Source organism: Ctenopharyngodon idella, chromosome 7 (assembly GCF_019924925.1).
Source record: "Ctenopharyngodon idella isolate HZGC_01 chromosome 7, HZGC01, whole genome shotgun sequence".
Lineage (NCBI taxonomy): Eukaryota > Metazoa > Chordata > Actinopteri > Cypriniformes > Xenocyprididae > Ctenopharyngodon > Ctenopharyngodon idella.
In genome coordinates, this window is record NC_067226.1 from 13,963,475 (window position 1) to 13,982,425 (window position 18,951).

Sequence of the window (18,951 nt, forward strand, 5' to 3'; positions counted from 1 at the left end):
TTGTCTCTATACAAAAAAAAAAATAATAATAAAAAAGCTGTGGCATCATGGTACATTGATTGTATCAGATGTAAAAATATTAGCATGATGCCATGTTATCATAATAATGATATCATACATATCATGATACCATACCAAGAACATGATCTTTTTTGTTAGTTATTTTGGAGTCCAGTTAAGAGAATTGCACTATTATGAAATTTTTTTTATTATAAATATTTGAAAAGTTAAATAGTCTGTAGAGATTTAGGTAGTGTGGTGTGACTCAAATCCCTATTTTTATTTTATTTTTATTTTTTCATTTCCAAACAGCCCTTGAAATTATTTTGAATCTATACAATTTAAAAAATCCCCAAAACGGTCTGTTAAATATACGTTTCTGATGCCCTTGAATTTTTTTTTTTTTTAATGTAGCCTAGGTACTATAGCGTCCTAGTTTGTATTTACGTTGTTTGTTAAATGTTTTAAGAACCTACTGAATTGTTTTGTATTTTTGAAATTCAATTAAAAAACCACAAGGTACAACCATGGCTGGTTGCCTGAGCAACCGCTGGAGCTACTGGGAAGAGGAAATAGCCACTCCAGCTCCGAGTTCGCTACGGTATGTGATACATGGCATTTCCTGTCAGTGTAAATAGACAGTCGGCTGACATGGCATCACTTACAATCCGCGACTGCCTTTGAGTCAACAAAAGGACATCTAACGAAGCTTTCTCCATGAAAGAGCCGTTCTTCACTGCAGATGCATGCTGCGGTGGGTTAACGTGCTGATGTTAGTAAGCTAACATGGACCTTGGATCAATGCTGTACAACAGTTTGAAAGATGTAACGTGGAGTACGACGACACTACCTTTGGACAGACTTGTCAGTGCCTACAGACTACCACAGATTGTGAAGTTGGACAGCGGTAAGATTTGTCCTGAGTTGTGTTGGTGTTGTGTGCAACAGCGGCAGCTGCGCGTGGGCGGGCGCGCTCCTGTGGAATTCCAATAATTAGCCGCTTCGCGCGCTAGGCTAACGAGAGCCTTCACTCCAATAACACACACAGCGGAATGCCTTTAAACCGGGGGCTCTACCGACATCGCGTACACGGTCGACATTAAAAGTGATGCATTTTTAGTTGTTCTGAATCAGTTAAAGACCAAACAGCCAAATAAAACGCGGAAAAGAGAGGCATGGATGTTAGCAGGCTAACGCACATTAGCCAGAGGCCAGAGAGTTAAATAACAGATTGCATGCAGTCAAACACCGACCTTATAACATTTCATTTTTATTATCTACTTCAAAACTCCTTGGTTTTTTTCGAACTAGACCACAATCTCCGCAACTTCCTCAATTCTGAAACTTTAGGTGCGAGGTGCTTTTTATACTGAAGAAATTAAAATGTGTGAAGCACTAGTAATATAGGCTTAATGGAGTTGTTTATTTATCAGCGTTTTAAGTGCTTAAAATGTAAACTCTAAATGTTGTTGTGTGTGAGCTGAGCTCAGTGCTGTGTGTAAAGATGGAGGAAGTCGTAATATCAGGGGAACTAGATCATTATCATTATGGGAACTAGGGCATTATAATCAGACTCACTAACTGAACCCTTGTGCGCTCTTTGGGTACGACGGAGCTAAAGGCACACAAAAGTAACTCATCTCACTTCTTAGATTAGTTTATTGAATGCTCTTCTTACAAATACTTTATTGACATTATATAAGTAGAGTAAATTATGACCTTCTTGTTTTTTTGCAACAGCTGTTCTTTAGATCTGTTTTATTGTGGACTTATATCCTTAAGCACCACTTAAGCAAATTGCTTTGCTGTGATTTTTTTTTTTTTTTTTTTTTACATTTTTGATAAAACGAAACACTATTAAGGTCACTGTTCCATACTGATGTCATATTGTGTTTCACCTCAGGGGAATCGGTGGAAGGGCTGAGAGAAAATGACTACCTCTTGATTCATTCATGCCGGCAGTGGACCACAATTACCGCCCATAGCCTAGAGGAGGGCCATTATGTCATCGGACCGAAAATCGAGATCCCTGTCCATTATGAGGGTAAGCCACTCAGTTGTTGTAGTGCAGCATGTACTGTTTGAAGAAACGTCTTGTTCTTTCTAACACCTTATGTGTATTTCCATAAGAAAGTCAAAGGAAATAAAAGTTAGTCTGCTAGGATACACTGTTTTATTGCTATTTATTAAGACAGAATGCTGTTGTATTTCTCATCTGCTTTTGGTTGGAAGTTCATTAGCTAATTGGTCTCTTCATATTGACATTCCTCTGGCTATGGAGAGGGTCAGTTGGCCACTTAAAGGAAACAAGACCTTCTTTTGAATTTAAAAACCCTGGAATTGTTTCATACAGACCTAGTTAACTGTCTATTTTCCTACTTCTTTCACTGTTGCAGTGTTTTGACCTGTATATAATTTGGCAAAATATTGTTTTTATTTCAGTTCAAGGAATAAAAATTAAACAGTTATATCAATTAATGATATCCAAATCTAAATGGGAGTTGTTTAATATGCCCAAATTGATTTAATTTATTTCTTCACTTTAAGTGGAAATGTCTTGGCAACTAGAAATCCAATCTATTTGAAATTATATATTGGATGTTTATGTTACTGAAACAATGAACATATTGACTCAATGCTAATGCCTTATTGTCATGACGTTTCATAATTCCTCTGTTTTACTGTATGTCTCAGGCCAGTTTAAGCTGCTGGAGCAGGACAGGGACATTAAGGAGCCTGTGCAGTACTTCAACAGCGTGGAGGAAGTGGCCAAAGCATTCCCTGAGCGAGTTTATGTCATGGAGGAAATAACCTTCAATGTCAAGGTCTGGTTTTATGCTCATAGCAGCCACTAGCTACATTTACATGGACACTTTTTGTTTTAGTCGCAATGAAATCATTCCGATTGATGAAACCGGACATAGTGTTAACATGAACGCTAAATAAAGTGATTGGGTTGATGTGTGGGTTTGTCACAAGCTTCAAATCGGAATTGTTTTTTTTTCCATGCACACACTGCATGAATATAGAGAGTTTCCCGCTGTTTGTGCAGACTGTTTTCCTAAATTTCTTCTTTTCTTTGTTTAAAAGAGCAGACTGAATATTTATTTCGGGTACTAATTATGAGACGATGAGCACATGAACCGTTGTGTCATGCTGCTTATGTGTATCAAGCAGTAAAAACGCCCCTTTCCCATGCTCAAAACAAGGTGTCTGTGGATAAAGTCCGAAACAAGGACTGGTAGGACGTTTTCCTGCTCCACTTCACAGATGATGAGTGGAAGGAGAATTTTAGAATGACACTTCATTCAACAACAACAACAGTATGTCCCTCATGTCATATGTCATTACGCCATTTCTATATCATTTCACATGCACAGTACTTTCCAGTTTCAGTTATAAAGTGTTTACATGTCCTCTTTATCAGATTAGAAAAGTTTTAAACCACCCCTTACAACCCGAATGAAATTTTAATCAGATTTGGCCAATTCATTCCGATTGACGTGGTTACATGTGACATTTTCATTCCGACTGTGCTAGTCCGATTACAATCGGATTATTTGGGTCCATGTAAACGCAGCTACTCTTTTTGATTCAGACCTTTATCAGAATGGATTCTCAGGCATTGTATTTGTAATTTGAAATGTATATCTGTTCAACATTGATTTGCCTTAATTTTGAAGGCTTAGCTCACCCAAAAATGAAAATTCTGTCAATAATTACTCACCCTCATGTTGTTCCAAACCCGCAAGACCTTTGTGTCAGTCTCCTACGCAGTAAGCACGGTGCAGCGCTGTAATAATTATTGGCCGGCTCCTGCGTCAGCATCACACGCATGTGTCGTGAAACGGCGTCGGCCAATACTGTGCTGGCGTTATGACGTAGAACCCGGAAGCGCTGCACTGTGCTTACTGCTTCAACTGAGTAGGAGACTGACAGGGAAGAGAAGAGATTGTTGAATAAAGTCGTTATTTTTGTTTGCACACAAAAAGTATTCTTGTTGCTTCATAAAATTAAGGTTGAACCACTGTAGTCACGTGAACTATTTTAACGATTCTTTAGTACCTTTCTGGGCCTTGACAGTGGTAATTAAATTGTTGTCTATGGAGGAGTCAGAGAGCTCTCGGATTTCATCAAAAATATCTTAATTTGTGTTCCAAAGAGGAACGAAGGTCTTATGGGGTTTAGAACGCCATGAGGGTGAGTAATTCATGACATAATTGTCATTTTTGGGTGAACTAACCCTTTAAGATTTGTGGCAGTCAAAGGTCTTCTGTATGACAAGCATTATTTGACTACATTTTTTTTTTTCAGTGATCTGTTCAAATTGCTTTTTCTCCTAGATGGCATCAGGAGAATCCAATGAGGACACGGAAGTCTACAACATCACACTGAGCACTGGGGATGAGCTGACACTAATGGGCCAGGCTGAGATCCTCTATGCCAAAACATCGCGAGAAAAATCACGTTTCAACACTATCTTAAAGCGCATCGGCAAGCTTAACTCCATCAGTAAGCTTGGCCGTGGAAAGATGCCCTGCCTTATCTGCATGAACCACCGCACCAATGAGAGCATCAGCCTGCCTTTCCAGTGCCGCGGTCGCTTCAGTACCTGCTCCCCACTGGAGCTGCAGATGCAGGAAGGTGAACACACTATTCGCACAATCGTGGAGAAGACCAGGTTACCTGTGAATGTCATGGTGCCCAGCAGCCCGCCACGTAATCCGCATGACCTCCATTTGATCCGCGAAGGCCATCGATACAAGCTAGTCAACATCCAGACTAAGACAGTGGTGGTGTGTTGTGTGTTACGTTCGAACAAAATACTGCCAGTGCACTTCCCCTTGCACGTGCCTACAGCACTGCCACGTTTACTGGTGCCTGAAGGGCTGCTTCAAGGAGAAGCCTGGCTGGAGACAGTGGTCCACCGCTGGTTTGCTTACTGCCAGGAGCAGTTCGACATTGACGACTACTCTAGGGCAGTCCGAGACGTGCGGGTGGACTGGATCGAGGATGGAAAGAGCCCGAAAAAAAGTAGCGCCGGTGGAACGGGAATCTGCAACAGCAGTGGAAGCGGGAGCAATGGCTGCCCCTCACATGTGCATTTGCCAAGCTCTCTAAGCTCAGCCCGAGATGAACTGACACAGTCATTTCATCGCCTGTCTGTCTGTGTCTACGGAAACAATCTCCATGGGAACAGCGAGGTGAATCTTCAGGGTTGCGTTAGCTTATGTGGAGATTATGGGCCAGTAGAACCACCGGATGCAGATTATCTGCTTCCTGAACTGCTGGAGAGTTCTTCAGGCTCCCTTAAACCAGATGTGCCATACGAGGAGCTTTGGATGGATCATGTTAAGAATCCTGGACCTGTGCTAGACCACACTGAGGGTGTCCGGGGAAACTCTACAGTCTCTGGCTGCACGACTGTACTGCCATTCTCCACAGCAGGTCCTACAAGTGCACTGTTTGGCACAGATGTCAATCTACCTCCACCTCCGGTGCCTCCAAAGTCTGAAGCTGTGAGTTCATTTTTACTAGTTTAATCTTAAGTCTGTTTAAAAAATGAATTTTTATTCAACATTTGAACAAATCTATGCTACTGTACAAATGTTTGGTCGAAAATGTTTTTTTTTTTTTTGGTTCTTTTATATTGTTCATGATCATGTGAATACTGGAGTAATGGCTGCTGAAAATTCAGCTTTGCCATCACAGGAATAAATTACATTTTAAAATGTATTCAAATAGAAAACATTAAATAGGAATGGTATTTCACAATATTAATGTTTTTACTGTATTTTTGATCAAATAAATGCAGCTTTGGGGGGCATAAGAGACTTCTTTCAAAAACATTTAAAGAATTTTACCGACCCCAAACTTTTAAACCGTAGTGTATATTATTTTTGATAGCCTGTAGCAAATATCTGCGTTCAGATGGTCATGGAAAACAATGTAGAGTTAAATTTGCTTGCAAGCAATGTTGATTTGTGAGTGAATTGTTCTTTTGAGTCAGTTCTTTTGGTTTAATTTCTAAAAATCCTTATTCAGTAAAACAAAAGACTGGAAAAGTCATTACTCAAAAAGAGTGGAAACCCTGAATATAAAGTTTACATTTGATACACCTGATCAAACAATCCATGATTTTAAGGCTGTTTGCAGGTTCCACACTCAGAGACGAGGCAAAGTTTATTCTGTGCTTACATAGTGACTTATTTGTGTACTCTGTTGGTCATTCAATGAAGGTCTAATTATTTTCCAAGTAGGAACAAAGGTTAAAATTTCATGTTTTCAAGGCCTTGTTGATAAATTTGTAGTCTGTCTCAAGAAATCTGTATCTGTTCACTCCCCTAATAATATAATTGTAATATTCACATTTTAGAGCCATTACAGTTTTTTTTTTTTTTTTTTTGTCACCTTTGCAGGTGAAGGAGGAGTGCCGATTGTTGAATGCTCCACCGATTCCACCAAGGAGCTCCAAGCAGGCAGGCTCAAGCAGTGCCACAGTGCCATACCCTCCTGCCAAGCCACGTCAGACAGATACCCGCTCCCCAAGCCCAACACTATCCTATTACTCGTCCGGCTTACACAACATGTGAGTTATGCATTGTTTTGATTGACAAATGGACATTAGTTTTTATGAACTGCACTACTTATGACTGAACGATCCTCTTTTCCCTTCCCTGTTCTCCATCTCTCAATAGAAGTGGAGAGGGTGAATCTCAGAGTGAATCAGATGATCAGAACCATGCATGTTACCCATGTAACTGGATCAGACCAGATGCCAATGAAGGCTCCAAGCCTCTCCCTTGCCTCAGTCCTTCGGTAGATGCCTCTTTCTCCCGCCTTTCCTGGCCTAACGATTTCTGCGTGGGTGACTCGTCTAAAGGTGAGGACTTCACGTCGTTTCACTGCCGGAGTTACTCCAGTTATCCTCGGAAGAGGACCCCTGGTACTCCTAAGGCTTGTCCCTCAGGCTTGTTAGACTGGCAAGCAAATTGTGATGGGAGTGCTGTGGCCTCCAAGGCCCAAAAGTTTTCCCAGTCTGCCCAGTTTTGCACCAAGTCCACCAGCTACACCATGGAAATGTCCAGAGACAAATCAACAGAGGAATGTAACACTAATCAAAGCCAGTCCTGCCCTATCTTGCCTCCAAGAACCCCTAAATGTAACGATACAAAGAAAGATGCAGAGTGTGCTATTACAGCCACGGCTGATGTGGACGTTCTGGAACTTGAGTCCAAAAGCTGCTTGCTTGAAAGAGAGCATCACGGCACTACAGATGTGTTCTCCATTTCCTGTCCTGTAGCTACAGGCTTGTCTTGGCAACCACCAAGTAATCTATCAGGTATCTCCATTGAGGAGGTTTCTAAGTCACTACGGTTTATTGGTTTGGCAGATGATGTTGTCTCTTTGTTTGTGCAAGAAAAAATTGATGGAAATTTGCTCCTGCAGCTAACAGAGGAGATTCTGTCAGAAGACTTTAAGCTTAGCAAACTTCAAGTGAAGAAACTCATGCAGTTTATTAATGGCTGGAGGCCCAAAATGTAAGGCTGAACAAGTAAGCCAGTCTAGAGCAAAACATGTAATGTGCTGCAGTGATGCAGCAGCAAATATGGGCCTTCAGTATTGCATTAGACAGTTTTGTATCTCAATGCTATGCAGTCTTGTAATGATTTTAATAGCCATTCTGTTTAATATATACATGTATATAAATCTATATATTGATTGCTTTGTGTATTAACCTGTACCCATCTCTGTAATCTCTCTGACCTTACGGTACCTGCACAACAGACTTTATTTGCTCTAACCCAAAGCCTTTGAAAAACCTGAAGGTATTCTGACCCAATCCAACTGTGGCCTAAGTTTCTTTTGTTGTTGATCAATAAAGATGATTGACAATCGATTGGGTAATTTCTTTACTTTAACAAATATAACTTTTTGTTTTACCATATGTAAGGAAAAATTGATGACGGGCCGTTGAATTATTCCGCTGATACTATGGTTACTACACCTCAAGACATTTGTCAGGTTTTTGTCCTTAAAATGCTCATGTGTAGGACTAATTTCTTATGCATCTCATTCCACACCTCTGTTGCTAATTCCAAAACATAATTTTAGAGCTAATGGAGGTTTGAGCCATTGATAGCAGACTAATGGAGTTATTACAGTTTTTTTCAACTGCTTATCACACACAAAATCACAATTTCTGAAACCTGACACTCAAATACCAGAACCACACACCAAATTTGCAAAACCATACACTAATTCTTGGCCTTCAACTCAGTTTTCAATTTCATGAAACGACACACAATTCTCCATGTAACACAAATCTAACAGGAAGTTTCTTGATTTCCTTTTTCTAACACAACCATTGTTTCTGTCCAACTACGCATGGTTGATGTATTTTTCTTTCATACTGTGTAATACTGTATTCACAGCCACAAATGCTTACAGTAAAAAAATAAATAGTTTGGTTTCAATCTTGCTTTCGTGTTAACCGGGAATTTTTCAATATCTCTGCCAGTTACTTTTAATCTTGTACAAAAATGAAAGAAGAGCTTTAGGATTTGAATAACTGTGTGTATGAAATATGTTGCAAACACCTTTGCCATAATATTCTATTTTTGCATAAGACAAATGTTTGCTTTTAAGATGTGTTTGAATGCAGTGCTTCATTTTGCAAGAGATGTGAGGCATTTTGTGTGTAAAGTTTTGAAAAAAAAGAGGCAAAGTTTTGAACATGTAAGCAGTTGAAAAAAACTGTAAAGAGAAAGATTAAGCGTGTGAGTTACCTGAGAATGTGCATCGCATTGCACACCTTTGAACATTTGTCAACCAATCTGTTTCATGCAACAGCCCCGTAGTATAATAAGAACTAATATTTGCACCCCATTCAAAATAATATCCTTAACCAAGTTGTAACACGCCAAACAACTTATGTTAGTGGTTATGTCACTTTCTCACTGTAAATGAAAATGCTCCCAGCACCATCATTTTTACCCCAGTGATTAATAAATGCTGATGTGATAAAAGTGAAGAGGATGAACTCACCCTTTCATATCAGTTCATACACTTTGACTTATGACAAAGTTGACAATGGCACAGATGTTTATTTGACGACTGGATGCCTTTAATGCAGTGCAATAGAAATTGACACCTGTGTGCTACAGTTTTTCCTTCATAAACATCACATCTGTATAGTGTAATCTTATTACATTATGCAATATAACTGAACATTGCTATAAAAACAGTCGTTTGACAGTAGCTGTGGTTCTGAAAGCCTTGTCTTCACACTGAGAGAAAAGGTTTACAAAATTTTGAAAAATACAAAAAACATCTACCTGGACTTCATTATGTCATCCACTATTTGGTTCAAATCCATGGTTCCCATCCTACCCACACCCTGCCCAATATATTAGGGTCAGTTGCTTGATCGAGCAAGCAATCTACCTGATCTTCAACACTCAGATCTTTCTCATTGTGTCGAGCTCGTATGTTGTGTTGTTCTTCGCCTCGAGCAACAGCCAACAAGCCCTTATACTCCGGAGTCTTCTCAAATCCGAGACAAATCTCCTCACTAGAACATTAACCAATCAACATTAATTTAATACAAGTGGTTGAACTTAATTACAAAGCATCATAATATGCTGCCAAAGTAAATGTTTAAAACAGTCATGTTTATTTGCCAGAAATCCACAAAAATAAGTTCAGAGTTTTGTGGTTAGACCTACCTTGTTATAACCGAGGGATTGGCTCCCTCTAGCTTCCTGCGAGCAAAGCTGACCTTCTGTAGAGGGAACCAGTTTATTTCTTTGGTGTCCACACTCTCTGTCCAGGTACCTCCTTTCTTCAGCTGCTTCAGCTCAAAGTTCTGGAGCATGAGGAATAATGGTGTTATATTTCACTGATTCAATAATGTCTAAGCTTGTTATAGACATCAACTCTTAAGTGGGGAAACTAGAAAATGGAAAATGTGAAACAGGTCTACATTGAGGACAGAACACTTCGATGATTACATTGAGGGCTATGTGGCAATAAGGAAAGAAAGCTATTTGTTTCTGCAGGCTTAAAATCTGCTTTGAGTTCTACCTTCCAGTCCAGTGAAGGCTCCTTCACAAACACATCCATGGTGTTGAGCAGCAGGTCTGGGTCATCTCTGAAGGCTCGCAGTGAGTGTACCATCACACTCTGGATGAGGCCAGACTCGGCCATGGGTCGCATCAAGTTCATAAACTGCCGTGTCAGTCTAAATGGCATCAGTTCAGGCACTGGAAGGAACTACATGCAACATGTAACAAGTTATTGTCCTCAAATCTAACTGAACCATCAAGTCAAGCTGTTCATCAATCTTTTATCTCTAAATTAGTACAGTAACTATTTGTAGCTGTGCTTCTGTCACCTTACAGAATCATTGTACTGTCTGTCAGTCAAACATACTAATGAACACTAGACAAAAAAAAATCCACCTGTGTGGCTGATCCAAAAGCATGACCGAAGTCGATGCCGATCATGCCGCCCGTCTCTGTGTTGATCATGAAGTTAGATAGATGCCGATCACCAATGCCCAGAATCCAATGACTGATGCAGAGCACAGCATGAGAGCTGCTGAAATGGGACCGTAACGCAAGGAAGGCTTCTGGTGTGGTACTCATCCTCACAAAAGCACGCCTGAAAACAAGCATTCACGCCATCATTAAATCTTTTTAGAATTGGGACAAATACCATCAGTGTTACATTTGAACAATGTATAATGCAGAGTGATGGCATACTTTAACAAGTCATCAGGCACCATCTGCTCAAGTCTCCTAAAGTTGTTCACAGTGTCCACACGTTTTGCTTTCCTGTAGTGTAAACGCATTAAGTATTAATATTATGTATACAATGACATGTCATGTTTTAAAGCCATTGTAATATACTGAGTCGCACTGACCCATGACAAGTGGTCAAATGAACTGACGACTTACTTGTACAATTCAGCATATCGTCTAATGCCGTCAACCTTCCCAGCAACTTTGCTGATCCAGTCGTCATAGAAATCATTGGGCCTAAAATACAATACAACAAAGTAACACTTGATTCATTCAATGCAGAGTACCAGTTGACCTGCAAGGTATGAAAGAAGAAACCTTGCTTTATTTGCTGAGGAAAAGGAATAAATATTCACTTCATGATTGTCCTCTGCTCCTGCTCAGTCCTTCTGCTGGAGAGAAAGTCTTTCAGAGTGCAAGTGTTCTCCATCCACTCAATCAGGCCGATCCTGTAAATGTCAGCAGACATTTGTTAATAACCCTTAAAAAAAAAAAAAAAAAAAAAAAGCACACAAGTTGAGTCAAGAGAAGCCCATCCTAGTACCTGCTGGTGATGGGAATGACCTGGTAAGTGCGGAGTGCCAGGCTCCGCTGAGAACAGGCAGTGTCCTGACTGAGAATCATGTTCATCACGCCAAAGAGCTGCTCAATGCGCTGGTCCTGCCGCAGGTCCTCCCCGCCCTTCACTAGGAACGGATAATCCCGCTCGTCATCTCCCCGTATGATGATACGCTTCGGCCGTCGAATGGATGTCATAACCTTTACCTAAGGTTGAGAAGATGAACTGTACTACACTGAAACAATCATGTCAAAATTACATCTAATAATAAGAACATTATTCCTCGTACCCTTTCATCGAAACCTGTGATCTTTGCATGATATTCAGGCAAAGGCTTTGATTTGCCATCATATTGACCTGTAGAGGAAAGACCAGAACCAGACAAACACTTATGCTACATTCAGAACTTCATTAAAGTAATGAGAAACAAATGACATTATTTATGAAAAAGTAAAAGTAAGAAAGTTTTGAACTAACCTGGTACCTCCAGTTCATTTTTGAGCATTTCTGCTTTAAAGCTGCTGAGCCAAGGTGAATATTCCTTCATGTTCCCTGGTTCCTTCTGGAAACCTTTCATGGAGATGGCCATGTGGTCCACCTGCTGAAGGAAATTCTTATCCTTTCGCCTTTCATACAAATTGGACCCACCAGCACCAAGCAGCTTCTCCACTTCTTTACAGTATTTCTGTAACAGGCACATACAGTAAAATGTAACAGTAGACCAAAAAAAAAAAATGTATCTATTCAAGAAATACAGAGAAACCAGAAGAGGTCCGACTAATTATCTTCAAACAACAGAAGCTATTTTAATATATCTAAAACATCACAAATGTTATAATATGACAATAAAATAATAATAATAATGCAATAATAATTCTTATGATTAATATTTTATTTAGTAATAACAATAAACAAAATAAGAAATATAACTAAATTTTTTCACTAAAATAAAGTATTAATAATTATTATTACTTTATTTTATAGTACAAATGTAAAAATACAATAATAATATACTAATCTTAATTTCTACATTTCAACAGTTAAACCATCAAGCTTTTATTTTGGAGGAAAACCGCAGGGATCCATTAAAGGTGCTCTTTTGTTGACTAGTTTATAAGCACTTCTTATTACAAATTTGGTAAAAAAATACATAAAAAAAATATTGATGCCGTGTTATAAATGCATGTTATAAAAGACCTAAACTCAGAGATGATGAATAATGAGCTGCATACATGCAAAAGAACACAGTGCTGCACTCTGAAATACGCACCAAATGATTTGATATCACAATTTCAGTTATCTTTGATTAAAAGTGGGGTATACATTTTTTCAACTACACTGTTTGGAAGTTAGTCAGGCCGATACCAACAACAAACGTCTAACCAATGAGCATCAGGGGGCGTATGACGGTCATGGAGACAGAACGAGCAAGAGGGAGATTTGAAAAAAAAAAAAAAAAAAAAAAAAAAAAAAAAAAGAAAAAATGCAGAAAGAGAAATGATGAGGCAATACAAAAGAGCTCAAAAGAATATCAGTGGAATGAAGGTTTAAGACTGGGCAAGTCCTTTAGGACCTGCGTTAATATCAGAAAAGCTTTCCAGTGCTGGAGAGAGCTAAGCAGGAAGGCCTGAAAACAGACGAGGCTGCTTTGAACCCGCTTTTCATGTGAGTAAAACTGGGTTTGAGCGTCATGATTGTCTGGGGCTGCTGTGCTGTTGGCGATTAACAACAAACTCTTGTTTGTATTTACTCTTGTGTACTGTACGTTCATTCTTTGTCGTTCGTTCATCAACCGCGCTTTATTTTTCATGAAGCATTATTTTGTTGCGCGTCAGTTGTGATACACAGACATCCACTCTCGTATTGCGTGTGTAACAGTGGCCAGATAGTGAGAGTTTTGCAGTTAAACTACTGCACACTGACAACCGCTAGAGAATGCGGTGTTTAGCGTCATTGGTAGTGCACCCGCCTCGCATGCCAGTGGCGATTGGGCCGGGGTTCGAGACCGACTCTGAGCAGGGTGGTTAGGATTGGAGTGCGAGTTTTGGAGGCGAAGCAATGAAGAGAGGGGTGGGTTTGTTTGGGTTGATTTCAAATATCAACAATGTCCAACAGCGTTGTTGAAAAAATGGATACCCCACCTTTAATAGTGCAGTCATAAGTATAAGTACTGTAAGTTGTAAACCTGAATGAATTTTCTTCGGAAAGATCCAAGTCCTGGAGACTTTGAATCACCAAGCAATCCAGTCATTTCATCGTAGAGCTGCTTCATTTTCTTTTTGTCCATGTCTGGTTTGTCCAGTTGATTCTTCAACTCACTCCACCAGTCCTGCCAAACCATTACTTGAGAATCAAAACTACCAAAACAGGCCATAAAAATGTCTCAGAAAGTTAAAGAGGAAGTGTGTAATTACTGTGCCACTATAGGCACAAACTGAAACTGCAATCTGTTTGAGCAGCTCAAAATGGCTTGACTTCTCGAAACTGGCTCAACCAGTTTTGAGATGTCAAATCTGGTTGAGCCACTTGGAGCACTTAGAGTTTGGGACAAGACTCATAGGAAAAAAGACTGATATACCTTGAAAAGCATGTCAGGGTTAGTAAGTTGCTGAAGGGCATTTACAAACTCTTGAATGACACCACCTTTATCCAGTAATGACTTCAGCCTGGAACACAAACAACACAATTTTCATGTCTCAGTATCAGGAAGGCCAAAGTCACTGCACAGTGCTCAGACCTTTACATACTTCTCAACAAACTCCCGGTTCCTCCGACCACTCGCAGACTCCTCAAAGGTGTAGCTCTCGCTGCTGATCATGTACGGGTAGATGAGGGCTTGTGGATAGCATTCTGCGATCTCCTCTATAACATGCTGAACTGCCATCGCCTGCGGTTTGTCAAGCAGAGCCATCATTTGACTGATCCAGCCAATCAGCAGCCAGCAAGGCACACTAACAATCTAAAAGGACAAAAAAAAGAGAGAAAAGCAGTTTGCTCAAAAATTAATACTTCACGGGGAGATGGATGATGAGGCATTGTTTTTGAAATCTTCAGCTTTGCTAAATGTATTACATATTTACAATGTCACTTTCTGATGCACCAAAGTAGTTGAGTTTATGTTGGCCTTGTTCATTTAGATTTAACTTTTCCCCTAAAATATCTAATTTTTAAATATTGATTTAATTAGCCATGTAAAAATATTTTGCTCAATGGAAACAGTAAAGTTCTCCTGGACACTCTGTGGTCTCCACTTTGCATCAGGGTTTTTTTTTGCCATATCTTGCAGGCAGACTATACTATACATGATTCCTAAAATCTATGAATTTAGGGCAGCAAATGATCTCGCACCTCTCTGACCATCAGGTCCATGGTTTCTGCGGGGTACAGTTCTACTAGCTGCAGTAGACGTGGGAACTTGAGCCTGGCCTCATCTGAGTTGAGCTTCAGTGCCTTCAGCATCATCTTCACTACATGTCCAGGCAAGGACTGCAGCTTAGAACTGATTGCTAGAATCAAACATCAAATGTGCTGTTATAAGTACATCAACTTGCACTGTAACCCACTACCTGCGTGCATGGAATCACAAAAAAGAGATTATAAATCCTGTGAGACCCTTGAAGGGTACTCTTATGAGAGCAGTTGGGTGCTGTACTGGTCCACAGCTGTCTCACCCTCTTCTTTCTGTTCACTCTCTCTCAGTCTTCGGTCACAGAAGTTGACCAAGGTCATGTAGGCCTCCACAATACCATGTGTATGCACATGCTGCTGGCTGAAGGACTGCTCTTCCTCATCTGCCTTACGTGCAGCACTTCGCAACAACTCCAGAGCCTGCATCTGAAGACCCTCTACCACCTGAGCAGAAAAATAACACCCATGATCATGATCCAAACTGGGGCAAGAAAAACATTTGAGGCACACATGCATCAAAATGATTTTTCCTCCTCTTTTTTCTAAATGCCATAGGTAAATGGCAGATGTCACTAAAGCATCTTTTTTAATGAATCAGTATGTACTAGCATTATTCATTTGTGCACAAACTGTAAGCATAAAAATCTTGATTTCAGACACTGGACAGGCTACTACCAAAACACTATTTCTTGAGAAGGCAGAAACTTTTTTTTTGTCGTTTCGTTTTTGTCCCATTCTACTGTAACAATTGTAATCTGTGATTACAATAAGCAATATATGCCAGAAAGCTATGTGTAAATAACTCATTACCTGGGTGACGGATGAGGCCATTGAAAGTTGGAGAATCTTCTGTACTTTTTCTTCCCCGAGAGTCTCTAGAGCAGAGGGACTGCGATCTGCAGCAGTGGCCATGAGGTCATAGGTGGTGCCCAGAAGGATCTTCTGGTCACGGAGCATCCGAGCAGATGAGCCTTCACTCTGTCTCTCAGCATCCACTGAAAAATACAGTAATGCATCTATCATGAAACTTGGACTGTGACAAGAGTTGAAATGATGTGTATTCTATATAAGAGGGGATGATTCATACTCAAAAGTGGAACAGTCTTGAGCAAAGCATTAATCTTTTCAGCAGATCCAAGTCCAGCACTTCTTCTGTGAGTGAAACGGCTGAAGCTGTGGACCCAGGGAAGCAACCGGGCACCATCAGTCTTTGCATCACGGTGAAGTTCCTTCAACAGCTTGGATGCCACCGGAAAGTTATTCTGTCACCAAAATTAACACATTAAGTTCTCCTTGTTCTTAATGCTTTTTTGTGTTAGTCATAGTGCAGGTGGTTTAAACTTGAAGCATTTGATAAGCTTGAATGACTGATGTTGAAAACAATTAGATATCTATTCAGACCCCGCCCACCTTACAGAAATAGAAACTACACTACTAGGCACCATCACTGAAGTTTGAAAACTCTAAGCACCTGTTTCCATGCACTGTTTGCCATTTGGAGTTTCATGTTGAATTTGCAGCTCTTGACCAGCACTTCGAGTTCCTCTCCACTCGCCTGCTCTGCACCGTCCACCTCCATGCTGTTTTCAGGGGTGGAAGTCAGCCTCATCAGAATCTTATCCAAGAAGAAACAACTAAAAAACAAAGATGAAAGCATGGATGTGACATTTTTATATCTCCATGATTAAGCTTTACATCACTTTAGACTTTTTGAGGTGGTGAACCATTTTTTTCCCACTATAACAGCACTAAGAAATCTGTATTCCCAGTGAGGTGTTATAAATTAGAAGACTTACCGAGAAGTGATGATGTCATCCCAAACATTCATGGGGTCCAGTTTAGCATCCGGATAGCGGCTGGTCCATCGTCTGATCATGTTCTTGAGAGAATTCACTGAGACTGAGAGCAACACGATACAGTGATAACTTAGTCTGCTTGGAGCCTACAACATGGTTTTAAATCCTCAAGCGTTCACCCAACCTTACTAAGAACAATTGCTCACCCTCTCCAGTGATATAATTCAGGAAGTCTTGGATCTCCGTCAGAGCTTGGACAGACTGTAGCACAGTCAGGCGGCTGCGGTTCAGCAGCGGGTCGATACTTGAGTAGTTCTACATGATACCATGTAATGTGGAAAGAAAAATCAAGTGTGTAAATACATGCCATTTTTTGTTAAAGAAAGGGAAAATCCCTTCTTTACAGGACAGATCACAAACTATTTAATGACAAATAGGGACAAATAGAAGCTGTGTGTGTCTGTCTGTAACATCCTATCTGAAAATACATACTCTCTGTGAAACAACTCATTGGCTTGTTAGTTTTTATCAAAACTGACCTGCATGAAGACTTGCATGCAGTTGTTGGCATAGTATTTGGCCCTGTCATAGTCTTCTTGCAGGATGTACAGTAGACTCAGTTCCTGACTGTAATGGGTCTCCATGATGACCTTGTGTTCTTCCATCTTCATGGCAGCATCGACAAAGCTGAGCAGATCCTGAGTTCTCTCGCCCAGCTGCAACTGCTTCAACATACTACGCATCATGTACTGCAGGTATGTTTCCTATTAGAGACATAACAGAAGCAATCACTGCAGGATATTACATCATTTGATAATGGGTGAGTTTCCAGATGATATGATGATTAGTTACTCCTTGTGGTGACAAATCCATGACAACATAGCTCAAATTGAAAATGCTCAAAATTACTTAAAAATCGTACCACATAAAACGGCTCTGTCCACATTTTTTCTAGATTGACGGGGGAGTTGTCGTCAATGTTGACTGTGGCACAGTACTGCAGAGATTTCCACTCTGTCAGGTGATTATAGGCCTCTAGCGCAGCAATCTCCCAGAAATCTTTCTCTGTGTTTGAGGGCTCTCCATCATTCCAGTCATCTTTATTCAGAGCCTGAATCAAAGCAACACATCACAACTGAATTGATAAGGTCAGCTATAAAGCACTCAGCATAAATGGCAAATTTTCAACTTCTTTTTGAAAATACATTTGCATTTACAGAAATTCAGATACATGTTCTGATATGCAGAAACAGCACCACAGTATAAATACTGAATATTCATAAATTTGAATTCTCTAATAGGAGTGCCGGAATATACCAGTATTGATGATAACCGTTATATTTAAAAAATGAAATATTGATGTAATTTTGATACTACATACTACTGTCAAATAATCCAGAGGCATAGAATAATCCAGCATAGAATGTCTAAAGTGGACCATCGAAATAAAGTGTAACCAAATAATTTCAGAGGAGAAGACAGATGAGCTAGACACGTTACCCACACACAAAAAAGTTAGCATGCCTTTGTGGGAGTTCTTGGGATTCTGTAAAAAAGACGGGGTGTTACAGACCCCAGTCTGCAGGAAGTGATGATCAAAAAAGTTATTTTCGTACGCTTTAGTACAGTTATGGTTGCAAACTCTCGGCCTCTATACACTCGTTTTGTGATTAAGTTAAAGGTGAATTTGACTGACAGAATTATCTATTTTATGCTTCTTTTTTTCCAAAATTTCTATATATATTGTGATAATACTGTTATTGTGAATTCTTTTGGCCACTATAATCGTCGTGAAAATCTGAAAGATTGTGTCTTATTCTCCAACAAACATTTAAAATCAATTTAGGCCAACATGCATATTCTGTTTATGTTCCCATGGTGTGTTTGTAACCAAGAAAACAATCAATACCTCATTGTAGAGCTTCACAGCTTCAGCATAATCACTCTTTGCCTCTGCTTGCAGGGCCGTGAATGTTATTGACTTTGTACCAATCTTGCCGCTAAAGATTCCCCTGACTACATCATAATCTCCCAAAGACCTGTAAAGTCTACAAAGGAATATGAATCAGTAAAGAACTGATGAACATGGTGAATTCTTCGAACATTTATGAGGGAGTTTTGAACTTACTTGGCGAGGTGGATCCATCTTTCTGTGTCAGGTGGCAGCTCTCGTTTGCCTCGTGCTCGTTTTGAGGGAGGTTCCTCTGACGTTCCAGTGCCATGAAGCAAACTCTCCTCTAGTAACAGGATGCCCATGGGCTGCTGCAGACTGGCGAGACAGCTGGCACTGACAAGAGCCGGCTCAACACCAAGAAGGGCCTTATGATGATAACTCATATCCTGTAATGTAATGTATAAAATATGTTTGCATACAGGCAAATAA

General features: G+C 40.0%; 2 protein-coding genes across 3 annotated transcripts in view; one reads left to right on the top strand and one right to left on the bottom strand.

Annotated features, from left to right (window-relative positions):
- The first annotated feature begins 253 nt into the window (after positions 1-253).
- On the top strand, positions 254-8,482 carry garem (GRB2 associated, regulator of MAPK1). Of its 2 annotated transcripts, none has more exons than XM_051899253.1 (6): positions 254-907; positions 1,904-2,044; positions 2,695-2,825; positions 4,344-5,519; positions 6,420-6,589; positions 6,699-8,482. In XM_051899253.1, the coding sequence occupies exons 1-6, from the start codon at positions 787-789 to the stop codon at positions 7,543-7,545; spliced, it is 2,586 nt and encodes an 861-aa protein (XP_051755213.1). In that variant the 5' UTR covers positions 254-786; the 3' UTR covers positions 7,546-8,482. The 2 variants fall into 2 exon arrangements, with proteins under 2 accessions (XP_051755213.1, XP_051755215.1); XM_051899255.1 differs by lacking the exon at positions 254-907 and adding an exon at positions 943-1,631.
- Positions 8,483-9,105: 623 nt separating this feature from the next.
- Positions 9,106-18,951, bottom strand: part of prkdc (protein kinase, DNA-activated, catalytic subunit) — a 34,080-nt gene continuing 24,234 nt past the window's right edge. Inside the window, 24 exon segments of the mRNA XM_051899234.1 lie at positions 9,106-9,574; positions 9,729-9,868; positions 10,087-10,275; positions 10,464-10,665; positions 10,767-10,838; positions 10,962-11,042; positions 11,162-11,254; positions 11,350-11,570; positions 11,654-11,721; positions 11,842-12,049; positions 13,550-13,693; positions 13,943-14,030; positions 14,112-14,323; positions 14,713-14,870; positions 15,036-15,216; positions 15,583-15,767; positions 15,860-16,034; positions 16,244-16,406; positions 16,569-16,671; positions 16,775-16,883; positions 17,108-17,332; positions 17,491-17,679; positions 18,478-18,616; positions 18,697-18,908. Coding sequence (XP_051755194.1) covers positions 9,370-9,574; positions 9,729-9,868; positions 10,087-10,275; positions 10,464-10,665; positions 10,767-10,838; positions 10,962-11,042; positions 11,162-11,254; positions 11,350-11,570; positions 11,654-11,721; positions 11,842-12,049; positions 13,550-13,693; positions 13,943-14,030; positions 14,112-14,323; positions 14,713-14,870; positions 15,036-15,216; positions 15,583-15,767; positions 15,860-16,034; positions 16,244-16,406; positions 16,569-16,671; positions 16,775-16,883; positions 17,108-17,332; positions 17,491-17,679; positions 18,478-18,616; positions 18,697-18,908 — 3,762 coding nt within the window. The 3' untranslated portion in view covers positions 9,106-9,369.